The sequence below is a fragment of the Gadus macrocephalus genome, chromosome 8 (genome assembly GCF_031168955.1).
Source record: "Gadus macrocephalus chromosome 8, ASM3116895v1".
Classification (NCBI taxonomy): Eukaryota; Metazoa; Chordata; class Actinopteri; order Gadiformes; family Gadidae; genus Gadus; species Gadus macrocephalus.
In genome coordinates this window covers 12,638,908-12,652,370 of record NC_082389.1, presented here as the reverse complement: position 1 = coordinate 12,652,370, position 13,463 = coordinate 12,638,908, and the positions used below count along the sequence as shown (strand labels likewise).

General features: G+C 43.1%; 1 protein-coding gene across 1 annotated transcript in view; it reads right to left on the bottom strand.

The window, feature by feature from the left end:
- Nucleotides 1-2,338: 2,338 nt before the first annotated feature.
- The window catches only part of slc6a9 (solute carrier family 6 member 9), a 27,777-nt gene continuing 16,652 nt past the window's right edge, over nt 2,339-13,463 (bottom strand). The window contains exons 3-8 of the mRNA XM_060058710.1: nt 12,280-12,561; nt 11,021-11,155; nt 10,364-10,463; nt 9,898-9,998; nt 9,345-9,515; nt 2,339-8,179 (exon numbers count right to left, since the gene is read on the bottom strand). Coding sequence (XP_059914693.1) covers nt 7,913-8,179; nt 9,345-9,515; nt 9,898-9,998; nt 10,364-10,463; nt 11,021-11,155; nt 12,280-12,561 — 1,056 coding nt within the window. The 3' untranslated portion in view covers nt 2,339-7,912. The remainder of the gene's footprint in view (nt 8,180-9,344; nt 9,516-9,897; nt 9,999-10,363; nt 10,464-11,020; nt 11,156-12,279; nt 12,562-13,463) is intronic.

Sequence of the window (13,463 nt, the reverse complement as noted above, 5' to 3'; positions counted from 1 at the left end):
CTTAACTCCTAACCCTTATACTAACACTAAGCCTATAAGCATGCTGGTAGTAACATTAAGCCCATTAGCCTAGCCTTTAGCCTATTCGCCCACTATGCTTAACGCCTAACCCTGTAGCCCTTACATTTGGATGCTAGAGAAACAGGGCTTTGTTCCCAGGTACGTGTTAATAGGTGAATTTGCTGTTTGATGTTCATCCTTAGTTGTGCTGATGGTCTCTCTGAGATGTTGTTTAAGCAGGAAAACAAATGAGGCAGAGTGGGCCCAATGGGAAGCCCCTGGCCAGGCTTTAGTGCCCCCCCCCCCCCCCCCCCCCCCCCCACACACACACACACACACACACACACACACACACACACACACACACACCTACAAGCTAGACTCAACCCAAACTGAAATATAATTCAAAGGAACCAAACTAGGAAGATGATGAGGTCTGTGTGTATATGTAATACGTACGCCTTCGAGATTATACTGCATTCTATATGTCTAGAGAGACATACAGACAGACAGGCAAGATGGTCAGATGCAAATACTGGCTGGCTAGATAAATAAAGCCTGCTTCTTATCGCTCCCTAGCTCTAGCTCTCTATCTCTGTGTCCGTCTGTCTCTCCTTTCGTCCGTCAGTCTGTCAAAACTGAAAGAGGTCATGTGCTGCAGTCTTCCAAAATGTGAGAGTTGTATTTTTTGGTTACCGATGACCAGCATACTAAAGACTTAACTGACACTGTGTGCATGTATTCATTACTTATCGGAGCCTGGCTAACAATGCATCAACCTGCTCTGTCAGTTGTGCGACTATGAAATGTATCTTCTCATTGTATATTGTAAACAATGCTGCCCTCTTCTGGCTCGACCTGGTATTGAAGAATTGTCGTCTTGACAACGCTTCATGCATATTTTAGAACATTTGTCAGACACAATTTTGTTAAATTGATCAGATGATACCTTTGTTGTCAAATTCAAAGGACTAAATCCGACTCGGGTTTTGTATTGTCATTGAATATTGTTATGCAGTTATAATTATAATATAACATGTAACATCCTGTAGGCCTACTTGAAAGAAAACATGAATCCAATGAAACGTATGAGTCTGACGAATCTGTTGAGTTCAATAAAGCAAGTACGATGTATCTGTTGAAAGCAATGGGTGAGATGAACTCTATTTAATGTTTGGTCAAACCCAGAGGAGGCAGATTCATTTTGAAACACCAATGCAGCCAATTCCTTTAACAACCAATGAGGTGGACACAATTCAATCAATGAGGCAGAAAGGATGAAACACTGCTCCTTTCTGATCAACAAGTTAACTATATATGTATATATATTTTTTTTCTTTAACAATTGAATTATGATGGTAATTTGTATTTTATCATTTTGTTTCCGAATTAACATTATTTTAATCTTGAGGATGAACATAGGAGGGATAAAAGGGTTTATAAACATCATGTTTTCCCAGTGGGAATCGAATTTAGCATTAGGCCAATAACAGATTTTTTTTCTCTATCAGTTAATTGAGTGAGAAATCATTATTCTGAAAGAGGTGAAACAGCTGGGGAGATTAGCGGTTGTAGTTATTGACACCAGGCAGAGTTTAGATTTCTGCCAAAGTAAATTAATACCGAAACCAATTAATTTCAAAATTTGTGAAAATGATATGGAAAATAATATGATGAGCAAATTAACCCTATTGAATCAAAGAGCCTGTTCCAAACATTTGGACGTACACTGCAAATCGACGAAAGTCATTTGTAACTGTAATCCTTAAAAGTAATCCTTAATAGTAATCTGCTACTGTATTAGAAATATCATCTCTGAAAGTAATCTGTACAATATGCACATTAATGAACGTTTATTGTAATCCCTAAAAATATTAAATTATATTCTCTAAAAATTAATACAATCCCTTGTCTTAATGTTATAATAATCACAAAAAAGTAATGTTACTCTAATCTCACGGATAATCTGTTAATGTAATGTATGACTGTAATCCGTTACTTTAACCCCTTAAAGTATCCTTAAAAGTAATCCATTGCTATGATCCCTAAAAGTTTATTGAAACTATAAAGTAGTATTCCCCCAACATAATCCCTTACTGTGATAGTAAAGTTATCTGTTACTGCCAACTATAGATGGCATTGAACTGGGACACACCCTGATTCCTGATGGGCTTCACACAGGTCTGTCAAATGTAGTGCAGAAAGTCCTGATGCAAGACTGATGTTCTTACCCTGTTGCTATGGTTTCCACATCTATTGTGAACGAACAAATTTTATAAGAATAAATAATTAAACCACACGATGAAGCCGCTGTAGGAACAGAAACACTACCACATACTGATCTTTAAAATAGATTTTATTTGCCATTTTGTATTTGAACATTTTACGATATACAGCTGACAGGACTAAGACATTTCAATGGATTTTGGCCCTAAAAGGTTGAACACACTGTTAGACGGATAGACAAGAGGATAGATGGATAGATTTGAAGATAGATAGATATGATAGAATGTCGCAGGGCTGTGTTCTCTTTTGTGCTTTTATTTCCCCTCTTCTTGTGAAGGTTTTCACATCGGCAGAGCAATGACAGCAGTATTCAACCATCAGTGTGTTGTGTTTCAGACCACTGAAAAAAGGCATAATTGACATGACATGATAGAATACATACATATATATATATATATATATATATATATATATATATATATATATGTATATATATATATATATATATATATATATATATATATATATATATATATATATATATAGATATATATATAGATACATAGATATCTATATATAGATATAGATATTAAATTACATTAGACATTTAGCATGTATGAGAAGCAGTAGTAGTACGAAATTCAAGGTTGTTTCTGCAATTGTCAGAGAATTGCAACAAATCACAAACAAATTATCATAACAAAACAAAATAATCACAGTTTTATTTGAAAAAATCTTTCAAAGTTGCACCATGCCTCAAAACCTTGCAGTAGCACATTTCAACAACCAAAATACTTTCTAGGCATCTATCCGGGCTGAAAGGTAGAGCGCTTCAGTAGTGTTTCTGTGTTTTCGAGTAAATAACTAAATAAATCTCTCCCCTCTCAAATTGCACAATCTTTGACCATCTCACTAATTGGATCAACATATTGATTTTATCCATGCCAGCAATGACCAAGCAATCCAAAAAGGAGCCACTAACATTTTTAAGTTGGAATCAGACACTTCAACTTCTAAAGATCATCTCTAACCTCACCTCCTTAAATCACTGAAACCCCGGAATTGGTAAACTGCTCTTGGGTCTACCAACTGCAAGATGGGAAGATAGCACGATGTAGCTTCTTAAACTGTGAAAACAAGGTAGGATTCATCAAATTGTGAAACTATTTGAGGAACAAAAATTGATGTCAATACCAATAAGGATCCTATGTGTCAGTTGGCACCACACTTTGTAAAATGCTTTCAAGAACTGTTAAAAAGAATGGCCTTTATTTGCCACTAAAATGCCATTCGTCTTGACCAAACTGGCTGTAAAAACCTCCTGCAATACCCAAGTGCTTCAAGTTTGGATCAAAAGCATCGTGTTTGGCAATACGTTTGATATCAGCTGGCTTCGTCTTGCTCTATTTAACTTTTCTATGTATACAAGTTCAAAAACATAAATGATGCTTAAAATCTTGCCGATAGAATACGGTATGTCGTTTTCTTTCTCTTTTCTTTTAGTACAAAACATTTTTTTTCTTAAAAGGTAGACTGTGTTCATTAGCAGACAAAAGACTCGGCTAGCCTCGACGGGTTAGAAACATGAGGACAGCTACGCGCTAACACTACGGCCGCTCTACGTGTGCGTTCTACGTGCACGCTCAGCAGCGGCCGCTAGTACACTACTCGGGAGTAAACACGATACGCACAACATTACCTAAATTACACCTACGAGAAAATAACAAAGCAGTCAATGAAGAACCAAACCAATGATCAGAACCTCCCGTAAATAACACCTACCCTGCCTCCCCCCCTCAAAATAAAAACAAAGATAAACATTACACCTACACACATCAGCCCGATTATTATCATTATAATTATGTTTTTACATTACTGTACAAAAGAGTGGGAAGAGTGGTAGGGCTGGCGGAGATGGTATAGGGTGTGATATAGAGACACACAAAATGGCGGCAGTAGGGCTCGCAGTATACAGAAATAAAACAGAAGACCGGCATGAATTGAATGGTGGCCATCAGTTGAATCAACGCGCTGTCCCACTTCTTATATACTGTGAATATTGTATTCACATGCGTAAAATACTTTGATTGGAAGGTGGTCTGAAAAAAATCAAGGCAAACTGACAAGATTCCCTCATCATGCCAAATTGAGTCTAGGCTTACACTGTTCCTATCAGTTATTTAATGTATACAATAAGTTAGCTTTAATTTAGCTACCTCATTATGAAACCTTTCAAGCAACCTTTTATGTTCGGACAGAGAGATGAAACAAAAAGGTTAGTAAAATGAAGACTTTTCACCATCTAGGGGTTGTGGTGAGGTCCCTATAACCTCCCATCCAGGTGGGAAGATCAAATGGTCGGACAAAATTAAAGCTAGAATTAGCACAAGATATCTATTCCAAGGATAAAGAGTCTTTGCAAACTGTTCCCCCTACGTCAGCAATATCAAAGTTTCCTCAAGTAAAAACGGTTTGATTATCATTCAGGAGATATTGGTAGTACCTATTGCTTTCTTAGGAAGTAGATCAGGCCCCAATGATGTTGCCATTGGTCGATATTGTTAGGCCGGCCCACTAGACCACGGTGATGCATCACAAAACCTGGTCTGTTTAAAGGTGTGTTCAACCAAAACCAAAGCAAATTTTTGGCTTTGATTGACTTTGACTTTGAATACATACAAAACCAAGGCAGAGGAACAAATAGATGTACATTTTTCAGCGCAAACAACGTGGTTCACTCAAATCCTACTCGTGCGAATGACACAAATTTGCCTCATTCGTGTGTTCATTCAAATTGAAATATTTTGAGTTTGACGGTTGAATTTCCCTTGATTCTGAATCCTTTGCACAATAAAAGTTAGAATATTCGCTTTGCTTTTGGTGTGAACGCACCTTTAGAGGAGTAACTGTTGAGTAATTGTTTTTTTTTATGTAAAATATGTAACAGAAATTAGCTCTTGTAATTCTTTTGGCACGATTTGTGGAATGGATGCATAATATGATCTAATATGAGATATGTGCTAACAAGGTAAGAAAAAGGTACATATAATTCAATCTCGTCTTCAATAATGAAAATGAAAACCTGGTTAGAAAAAATGTGTGCTCATCATCATAATTATCGTTATCAAGCCTGTCATCCTAACACCGACCATTTAGCCTTAGTTTGTGCTATTGTGCCTTCGCTAACCTGAGTACCCAATCCATACCACCTGGTGGACTGCTAGAGCAACTGCATCTTCTCCGCCAGAGAATCAAACCCATGTTGAGATTAAGAATTCTGACTGTAACGGTTGAATCTGCATTATCATAATATCATAAAACAAGTGTTAAAAATGCGAACAGAGTAATTAAGGGAATTGTGTAACTTCCTTTGCTGTTTTATCTAAACGCAAACACTCGCTAAATGCTTGACAGTCCAGTCATGGCGCCGGGTTTAACGTACTGTAGATGCCATCGCGATGGTCTTTCCCACTTCCCACCAACATGCCCTTCTTCATTATCCAACGGCTTTCACTGCTGCCCTGTCACAGCCTCCCACAAAGAGGCAAGGAACCAATAACAGAAGAGCAATGGTAAACATTAAGATTACATTATGATCCTGTAGCGTCTTTACCAAAAAAACACGTTTTCTTCTTTAGAATTATGTACTATGTTACTTTACAATAAGAAGAGGTAATAAGACACGTCTATCAATAGAACAACTCTATACAACTACATTAAAACTACTATCATTCAGTTAAGATGACTATTGCTTTCACAATGGTTTATATGACTTCATTTTAGAAACAAGTGGCATCTTTAAAAAAAAAAATGGCAACAAACCGCTGTCCCCTCTTATCTTAATTAAATCATTGAATCACAACAAACTGGCTCAGAGATTACACAAAAAAAACATGATGTTTTTTTTTAAATACATTAAAATGTTTCACTGTGACTGCGGTGATTCCATACAAAGCTACGAAGGACGCGATTTCTAACCCACGCACCGCTCTATGGCACCCATACATACATGTCCATGCATGCTTAACAAGTGTTTTGGTAACATGCCATAACTGCGTCAATTGCGACATCTCATCAGAGAAAGCGAGAGAGAAAGCTGAGACACGAGAAAGTCTCTGAGGGACGGACCCCCGAAGAATCCTCCTGTTGAGATTAAAGACCAACTCCTCTACAGCCTAACAAGTTTGAGATGCTACGACTGAAAATCAGCATTTCCTTCGGGAAAAAAAATGCCTCGGAAGACCTTTATAATGATGATGGCACTTTCTTCTCCTTTTATTTTTGCGACACACTGAAAAGTGACTCACTTATTTCGTGCTTTGTGTTTTTTTTGCTTATATATGCGCTTGCTCATGCATACCAAGATGTATTCATTAATTAATTAAATAACGTGATACTGAAATATTGAATCTTTAAAATTCGTTATGATGCGAGTCAGCCAATCGCGGCACCAGTGTTATCTCCATGGAAGTAGTAGACATGAAACCAGAGAGCTAGTAGGACCCTGAGAATATCTATTGGGTTCTCTTGTGCTTCGGCAAGAATGACCAATCAAAACAGAGCATGGTATGTGTGTGTGTGTGTGGGGGTGTGCTTGTGCTAGGTTAGAAGACCTTGTGTATGCAAAAAAGAAGACGGCACAGAAGATTGCCGCACATGGACCATTATCGTATGCTTCTGTGCCTGGTAATGACTCGATAAGGGTAGCAGCTTTACAGTAAACAGTCAATCCATCCTCACACTCCCTGGGGAAATTGAGCTTAGTGAGGACCCTCAATGTTAGCAAGCCATTCATTGTGCTTGTGCAATACTTGTGATCGGCCTAAAAGTAAAAGAGGTCTTGTCCTTAGTGGAGCTCGACTTTGAGGTCATTGTATTATACGATAGCTTTAACAACAATTCTGATCATTGTTGCTGTGTGTGTGTGTGTGTGTGTGTGTGTGTGTGTGTGTGTGTGTGTGTGTGTGTGTGTGTGTGTGTGTGTGTGTGTCCTCATAAAGCAGGTCCTCAGAACGTCATGGTTGATCGTAACCAGCAGAACATGCTCGAGGACGGTCTAACCCACAAGAGATGTTCACTTGACATCCAAGTGTCTGCATGCGGAGCGATGCCCCCCACGGCAGGACCACACGACAGTGTGTGTCCCGCTATGCTAGCTGTTTGAACCCGCAGGGGACAGTGGTTGGTGATTTGGGCTCGATGGTCATTTGAATGAGAGGGTGTGGCCATCGGTACCACCCTCAGAAACCGATTCTGCATACGAGGACGTTGGGTTGGGGGGAGGGGGTGTTTGTAAAAAAGATGGAAAGTAAAGAAAAAAAATGAACGCCATTATTAAATTATGCGAAACAAAACAAACAATAACACCTCTATGTACCCTATCCGAAAAAAAATCATCTGTGATTCCTATTCTTTTGTTTTGTTTCTTCTCCTTATTTGCTCTAGAGTCGACACTCACACACAGAGACGGAAGAGGTTAGGTCAGAAATAATAAGCCCCTACAATATGTAAGGATCTCCAGTGGGTGGGACCTCCCCCACATTGCATTGTGGGAAAGTGGGATGAGGGAGGTGCTTGTGGGTGGACTGAGGAGATAGGATGGGGGGAGGAATAACGAGAGGGTGGGGGAAGAGGAGGAGGCAGACAGGTGTGTCGCCCTCTATTGGCGGGGGTGGTACTGCGGCGTCTACGCCACGGCGGGGTTGGGGGTGTTTTGCGTGGCGGTGGAGCCGTTGCTGCCCTGCTGGATGGTCAGACAGACGTCCTCCTTCCTCTCCCGCGCCTCCTCCTCCTCCTTCAGCTCCTCCTTCTCCCTCGTCTCCTCCTTCTCCTTGAGGGGCAGCACCTCCAGGCCGTCCTCGGCTCCGGACACCATGGGGGCGTAGCGGCCGACCCGGTGCTCCCTCAGGGCGGGGCCCCACTTGGGGTCCGCCTTGCACGCGTTCCTTAACCGCTGGGGAGGGGGGAGGGAAGAGAGGGGGGGAGGGGTAGTGGGGGGAGAGAGGGTGGGAGGGGGGAGGGAGGAAAGGGTGGGAGGGGTAGTGGGGGGAGAGAGGGTGGGAGGGGGGAGGGAGGAGAGGGAGGGAGGGAGGAGAGGGTGGGAGGGGGGAGGGAGGGAAGGGAGGGTGGGAGGGGGGAGGGAGGAGAGGGAGGAAAGGGTGGGATGGGAAGTGGGGGGAGAGAGGGTGGGAGGGGGGAGGGAAGAGAGGGCGGGAGGGGGGAGGGAGGAGAGGGTGGACGAGAGAGAGGGAAGTGAAGGTGGAAGAGGGAGGAGAGGGTGGGAGAGGAAGAGGGAAGAGAGGGCGGGAGAGAGAGGGAGGAGAGGGTGGGAGAGGAAGAGGGAAGAGAGGGCGGGAGAGAGAGGGAGGAGAGGGTGGGCGAGAGAGAGGGAAGAGAGGGTGGGGGGGGTAGTGGGGGGAGAGAGAGAGGATGGGCGAGAGGGAGGTGAGGGTGAGGGGAAGGGAGAAGAGAGGGTGGTGGATAGAGATAGGGAGAGATAAAGATGGTTTCAATGTGTAGACTTGAACATATATGTTGGAAGGCACCGACTATTATCTATAATGTTATATTAGGTGCCTCATAAGATAAAAGCTCGAAATGGAAATACTACAATGTCACTGTTGCATAACATCCCATTTACCACCATCTGATGATGACGATAGAGAAACAGGCTGTGTTGTAGATAACCTTCATGCTCTTGGTTATCCTAACGCGTCGAGATTACAGCTGTGACATGAAGGAAACGCTAAACTGATGATGGTGAGGAACACCTTTCCGCATTCACCTGTCCTTCATCTGTCCTACACATCTGCATACATCTGTCCTTTACATCTGTATACATCTATATACATCTGTCCTTTGCATCTGTATACATCTATATACATCTGTCCTATGCATCTGTAGACATCTTTCCTTTACATCTATAGACATCTGTCCTTTACATCAGTATTACATCTGTCCTTTACATCTGTCGAAATCTTTCCTCCGCATCTATAGACACCTGTCCTTTACATCTGTAGACATCTGTCCTTTACATTTAAAGACATCTGTCCTTCACAAGCGTAACATTTATCAGGCCATGTCCTTCACTGTCAGGGGGTGGGTCAGGAGGTTCCTACCTCTCTGAAGGTGGCCCCGGGAGACCTGGAGATCCTGTAGAGAGCGTAGATGGGTATGCAGATCACTGAGGACATGGCCATGCAGAAGCCGATGCCCAGGGACCAGCCGGGGTACACATAGTCGTTGTAGGTGATGGGCTTGTACTGGATCACCGTGAAGATGAGGATGAACTGGGGAGAGGGGGAGGGAGAGCGTCTTTCACTTTGTCCGACTCTCAAAAGACAGTTCTTTTTTTTACAAACTTGATAACATTTATTTTGGGGTCAATCCACTTTTAATTGTATGCTTGGATTGTTGTCAGCCGGGTGACTCAGGTCCAAACGACCAGCCTGATGACTGAATGCCAACGTAATCCCCCCTTCGGAAGTTTCCCGGTGCAGTGTTGTTTGCAAACGTATCGGTTGTTTGTCATTTGTACAGACAAAATGAAAGTAACAGCAATATATGTTTGCTTTGACAGAGTTCCTCGGTTGGTTTGGCACAAACAACTTTCTAATAGCAATGTGTGTTTGTGTGAGTGCCTGCGTGTGCGTTTGTGTGTAGCCCACTCACTGAGATGATGAGGGGGGAGATGAATCTCCAGCAGATCCTGAAGAAGAGCGGTGGGGGGAATCCCAGCATCATCTCCACATCTTTGAAGTAGTTCTTGTGGCCTGCACACCACAACACAAACAGACATACACACAACACACACCACCAACATAACACCCATACACACAAGCACAACATCAACCAACAAACCACACACACACAACACAACAACACATAAAGCAGACAAACACACAACAAAGTGTTAAAGGTAGAGAGTCCATTTGTTTGAGTTTGAAAATAGAAAAGGTCTCTCATATTAAAAAAAAAATCAATGGTCAATGAAACGTTCTGAAGAGAGTTGTCTTGTTAGACACACATGGCATAGAACGAGTTACTTGTTCAGCAAATCATATTTCAAGTACGATGCCTCAACCACAACCCTAACAGATGACTAGTAGTTTAGTAAAAGCGGAATAGTGTTCCTCACCGTAGATGTACATGACACAGATGCACATGATGCAGGAGATGAGGACCAGGGAGAAGCTAGCAGCGAAGTTGTCCATAAGCAGCAGCCAGTAGATTCCGGCCTGAGAACACAATGCAACCATGGTGGTGAACTCAAAATGAGGCCTTGATAGAAGACTTTATTTTAAATTCTTCAATCCTACCTTTAGCTAACGCACAATCACACTTCTGCATATGTAAACACTGGCATCTCTTCAATTGTACGCTTGTAGCTTGGCATATGCAACCATGGTTTGGACATGATGGGTATCGAACCTGCAACCCTCCAGTGAATCGGACCTGAATGGCTTCTCTTTTAAAGTGAATTGCTCTCATTTCCGTGGAGCTTCAGAAGGGAGAAATACTATGAGTGGGTTGGTAACTCATGTATCTTTAATTTCTTAACTTCTTTTTTCAATTGTTAAGCTTGGTTTGTCTGTCTGTCCTCACATTAAGTCAGATCTCTAAAGTTGCTACAGTCATTTCCTTTTTTAAATGATTGTATTCATGTCCAACTCCTTCCAGTTGTGTTGTGTGCATTGTGTTGCATTGCTGGGTCATCTGCTTTTATTCTCCCTATGCTGAGCACTTTGTAAAACCTGTTCAAAAGGCGGACTATCGTTATTGTATTATAATCTACCTGTGTGGTCAGAGGAACTCCCAGACAGAACCCTATGATGGCCACGCCAAGGGTGACAATGGGTTTGTTCTTGATGATCCAGTCTGTCCCGATCTCGTCAACGATGGCCGTCGTCAGCGTCTCCAGCAGGCAGAACTACAAGTACGGCAAACCCAGCGAGTCAAAACAGAACTACAGTACGGTAAACACATGGAGTCAGAACAATACGGTAGAAGTACAGTTAAAGTTCGGTAAAAACCTTTGCACAAATGTTGTATTAAAACACAATATGAATCCCTGCAGGGAAATTCCAGTCCAAATCACTATGGCCTCTTTTACAATACAGTATGTTCATTTATTTCATGGTATGGTTTCAGTGGGATTCAAAGCTCTAACTCTTGCTAGTGTTAATGCCATACTCTGAAAACCAATGTCTGAAAACCAAACACCAGTTGTTTTCCCTAGTGAAGAAGTGTATTCCCAGGAACCAGGGACATATGAAGGACAGCCCTGCTAGTGACTTCATTGTGTATCCATGTGTAGTCATGCGCCCTCAAGCCCAAACGCACACACTTTGGCGCTTCTGCAAACAAAGACGAGGGTATCCAAGACTAGGGTGTGTGTTCAGGGAAAACACCAGGGCATGGTTGTCTCTTTACACGGCCATCCAAAGGCGTTTTTCTGGGGGTAATTTGGCCAAATGTATCGTGTGTGATGTTCTCACACACACATGATGTTATGCAACACCTGTAGGGTACCAACGTGTGTGTGATGTGGGGACTCGCGTGGACAGACAGATTCCTGTTTGTTTGTCCTACTTTGTAGTACTAGTTTGACTGAATGTGTTTGCCGCACATGGAGCTCTGTTTTGACTCAATGTGTTTGCCATACTTGTAGTCCTGTTTTTTGTATAGATGTGATTTGTTCAAACGTGTGTGTGATGTGTGACATGGCTTGGTCAGATGGTTTTCAAGCAGTTGTCTCCAACTTTCTTAGCGTTTTTTTGAATTCTTCTATTTTTTATATTTTATCTAACCAGCTATTTTTATTATTTTATCTCTTTATTCATGTTTGTATCATGTATGATCCCATGAACTGCATTTATTTTCCACAGTGGATTGAACGAAATAATTAACAATTTAATAATATTCTCTCGAAGCTGATTCTCTGTATGCATGCGATTTGAATTTCCGCTGCCCCCTAGAGGAAACCCAGTGAACTGCGACCACAAACTGCAATCCGCTCCTCAAATCCACTGCTCATTGACCGTCTCCCCTTACCTGGGTTCCCAGTCCCAGGAGGATGAGCATGAAGAAGAACAGCATGGACCAGAGGGGCGAGACAGGCAGCAGGGTGAGGGCTTCTGGGTAGGCCACGAAGGCCAGCCCGGGGCCGTGGTCCGCCACCTCGGACACGGGCACGTTCAGCGTGTGCGCCATGAAGCCCAGGATGGAGAAGATGACGAAGCCGGCGTACACGCTGGTGGCGCAGTTGGTGATGCTGATGATGATGCTGTCCCTGTAGTGGGGGGCGAGCGGGTGGGGGGGGAGAGAGCAAGAAAGGTGTTAAAGAAACAAAGAAAGAAGAAGGAGCAAGAAAGAGCATGAGCAAGAGAGAGAGAGAGAGAGAGAGAGAGAGAGAGAGAGAGAGAGAGAGAGAGAGAGCAAGAGAGAGAGCAAGAGAGAGAGCAAGAGGGAGAGAGAACGAGAGAGAGAGAGAGAGAGAGAGAGAGAGAGAGAGAGAGAGAGAGAGAGAGAGAGAGAGCAAGAGAGAACGAGAGAAAGAGAGCAAGAGGGAGAGAGAACGAGAGAGAGAGAGAGAGAGAGAGAGAACGAGAGAGAGATTGCCTCAATATGGAGCACATAACTTTCGTAATGGAAAGAACCGAGGATTTCTGCTCATGTACTCCATCATGATATTCTTCAAATTACAGTTTAATTTCAATTATGCAACGCATCACATGGTCATCGCCCACAATCTGAGGGTAACAGAACAGTTATGGGGGCTCATTAAAAGATCTAGAGGGAGAGCATATACACCGCAAGTTGAACTGCGGCCTCAAAGTCCTCCACTGCCCCAGCTGTTGCACTGCGCTCGCTCGATACAGGCCCTCCAGGGAGGGCCTCTGGGGAGGGTGGTGGTGGTGGGTGGAGGCGGTGAGGGGGTCCCATGGGATCGCTGGGAGGGACAGCAGGTGTCCAGGCTTTGGGGGAGTGGAGGCCAGGAGGACTGGGTACTGATTAGGGCTGTCGTTGCAGGAGTCCCCCTGGAGAGCATACGCCTCTCCCCCCTCTCTTCCTGGGAGGAGAGAAACCCTTCATATCTCCGGCAGCCCCCCCCCCCCCATCTCCTACCACCGCTCCCCACCTGTCTCCGCAACCCTCCAAATCGAGCCAGCGCAGCAGAAAAGGGAGATTTGACAAGCAGCATTGCCTCCCCCCTCCCCCCCTCTCCCCCGTCCCCC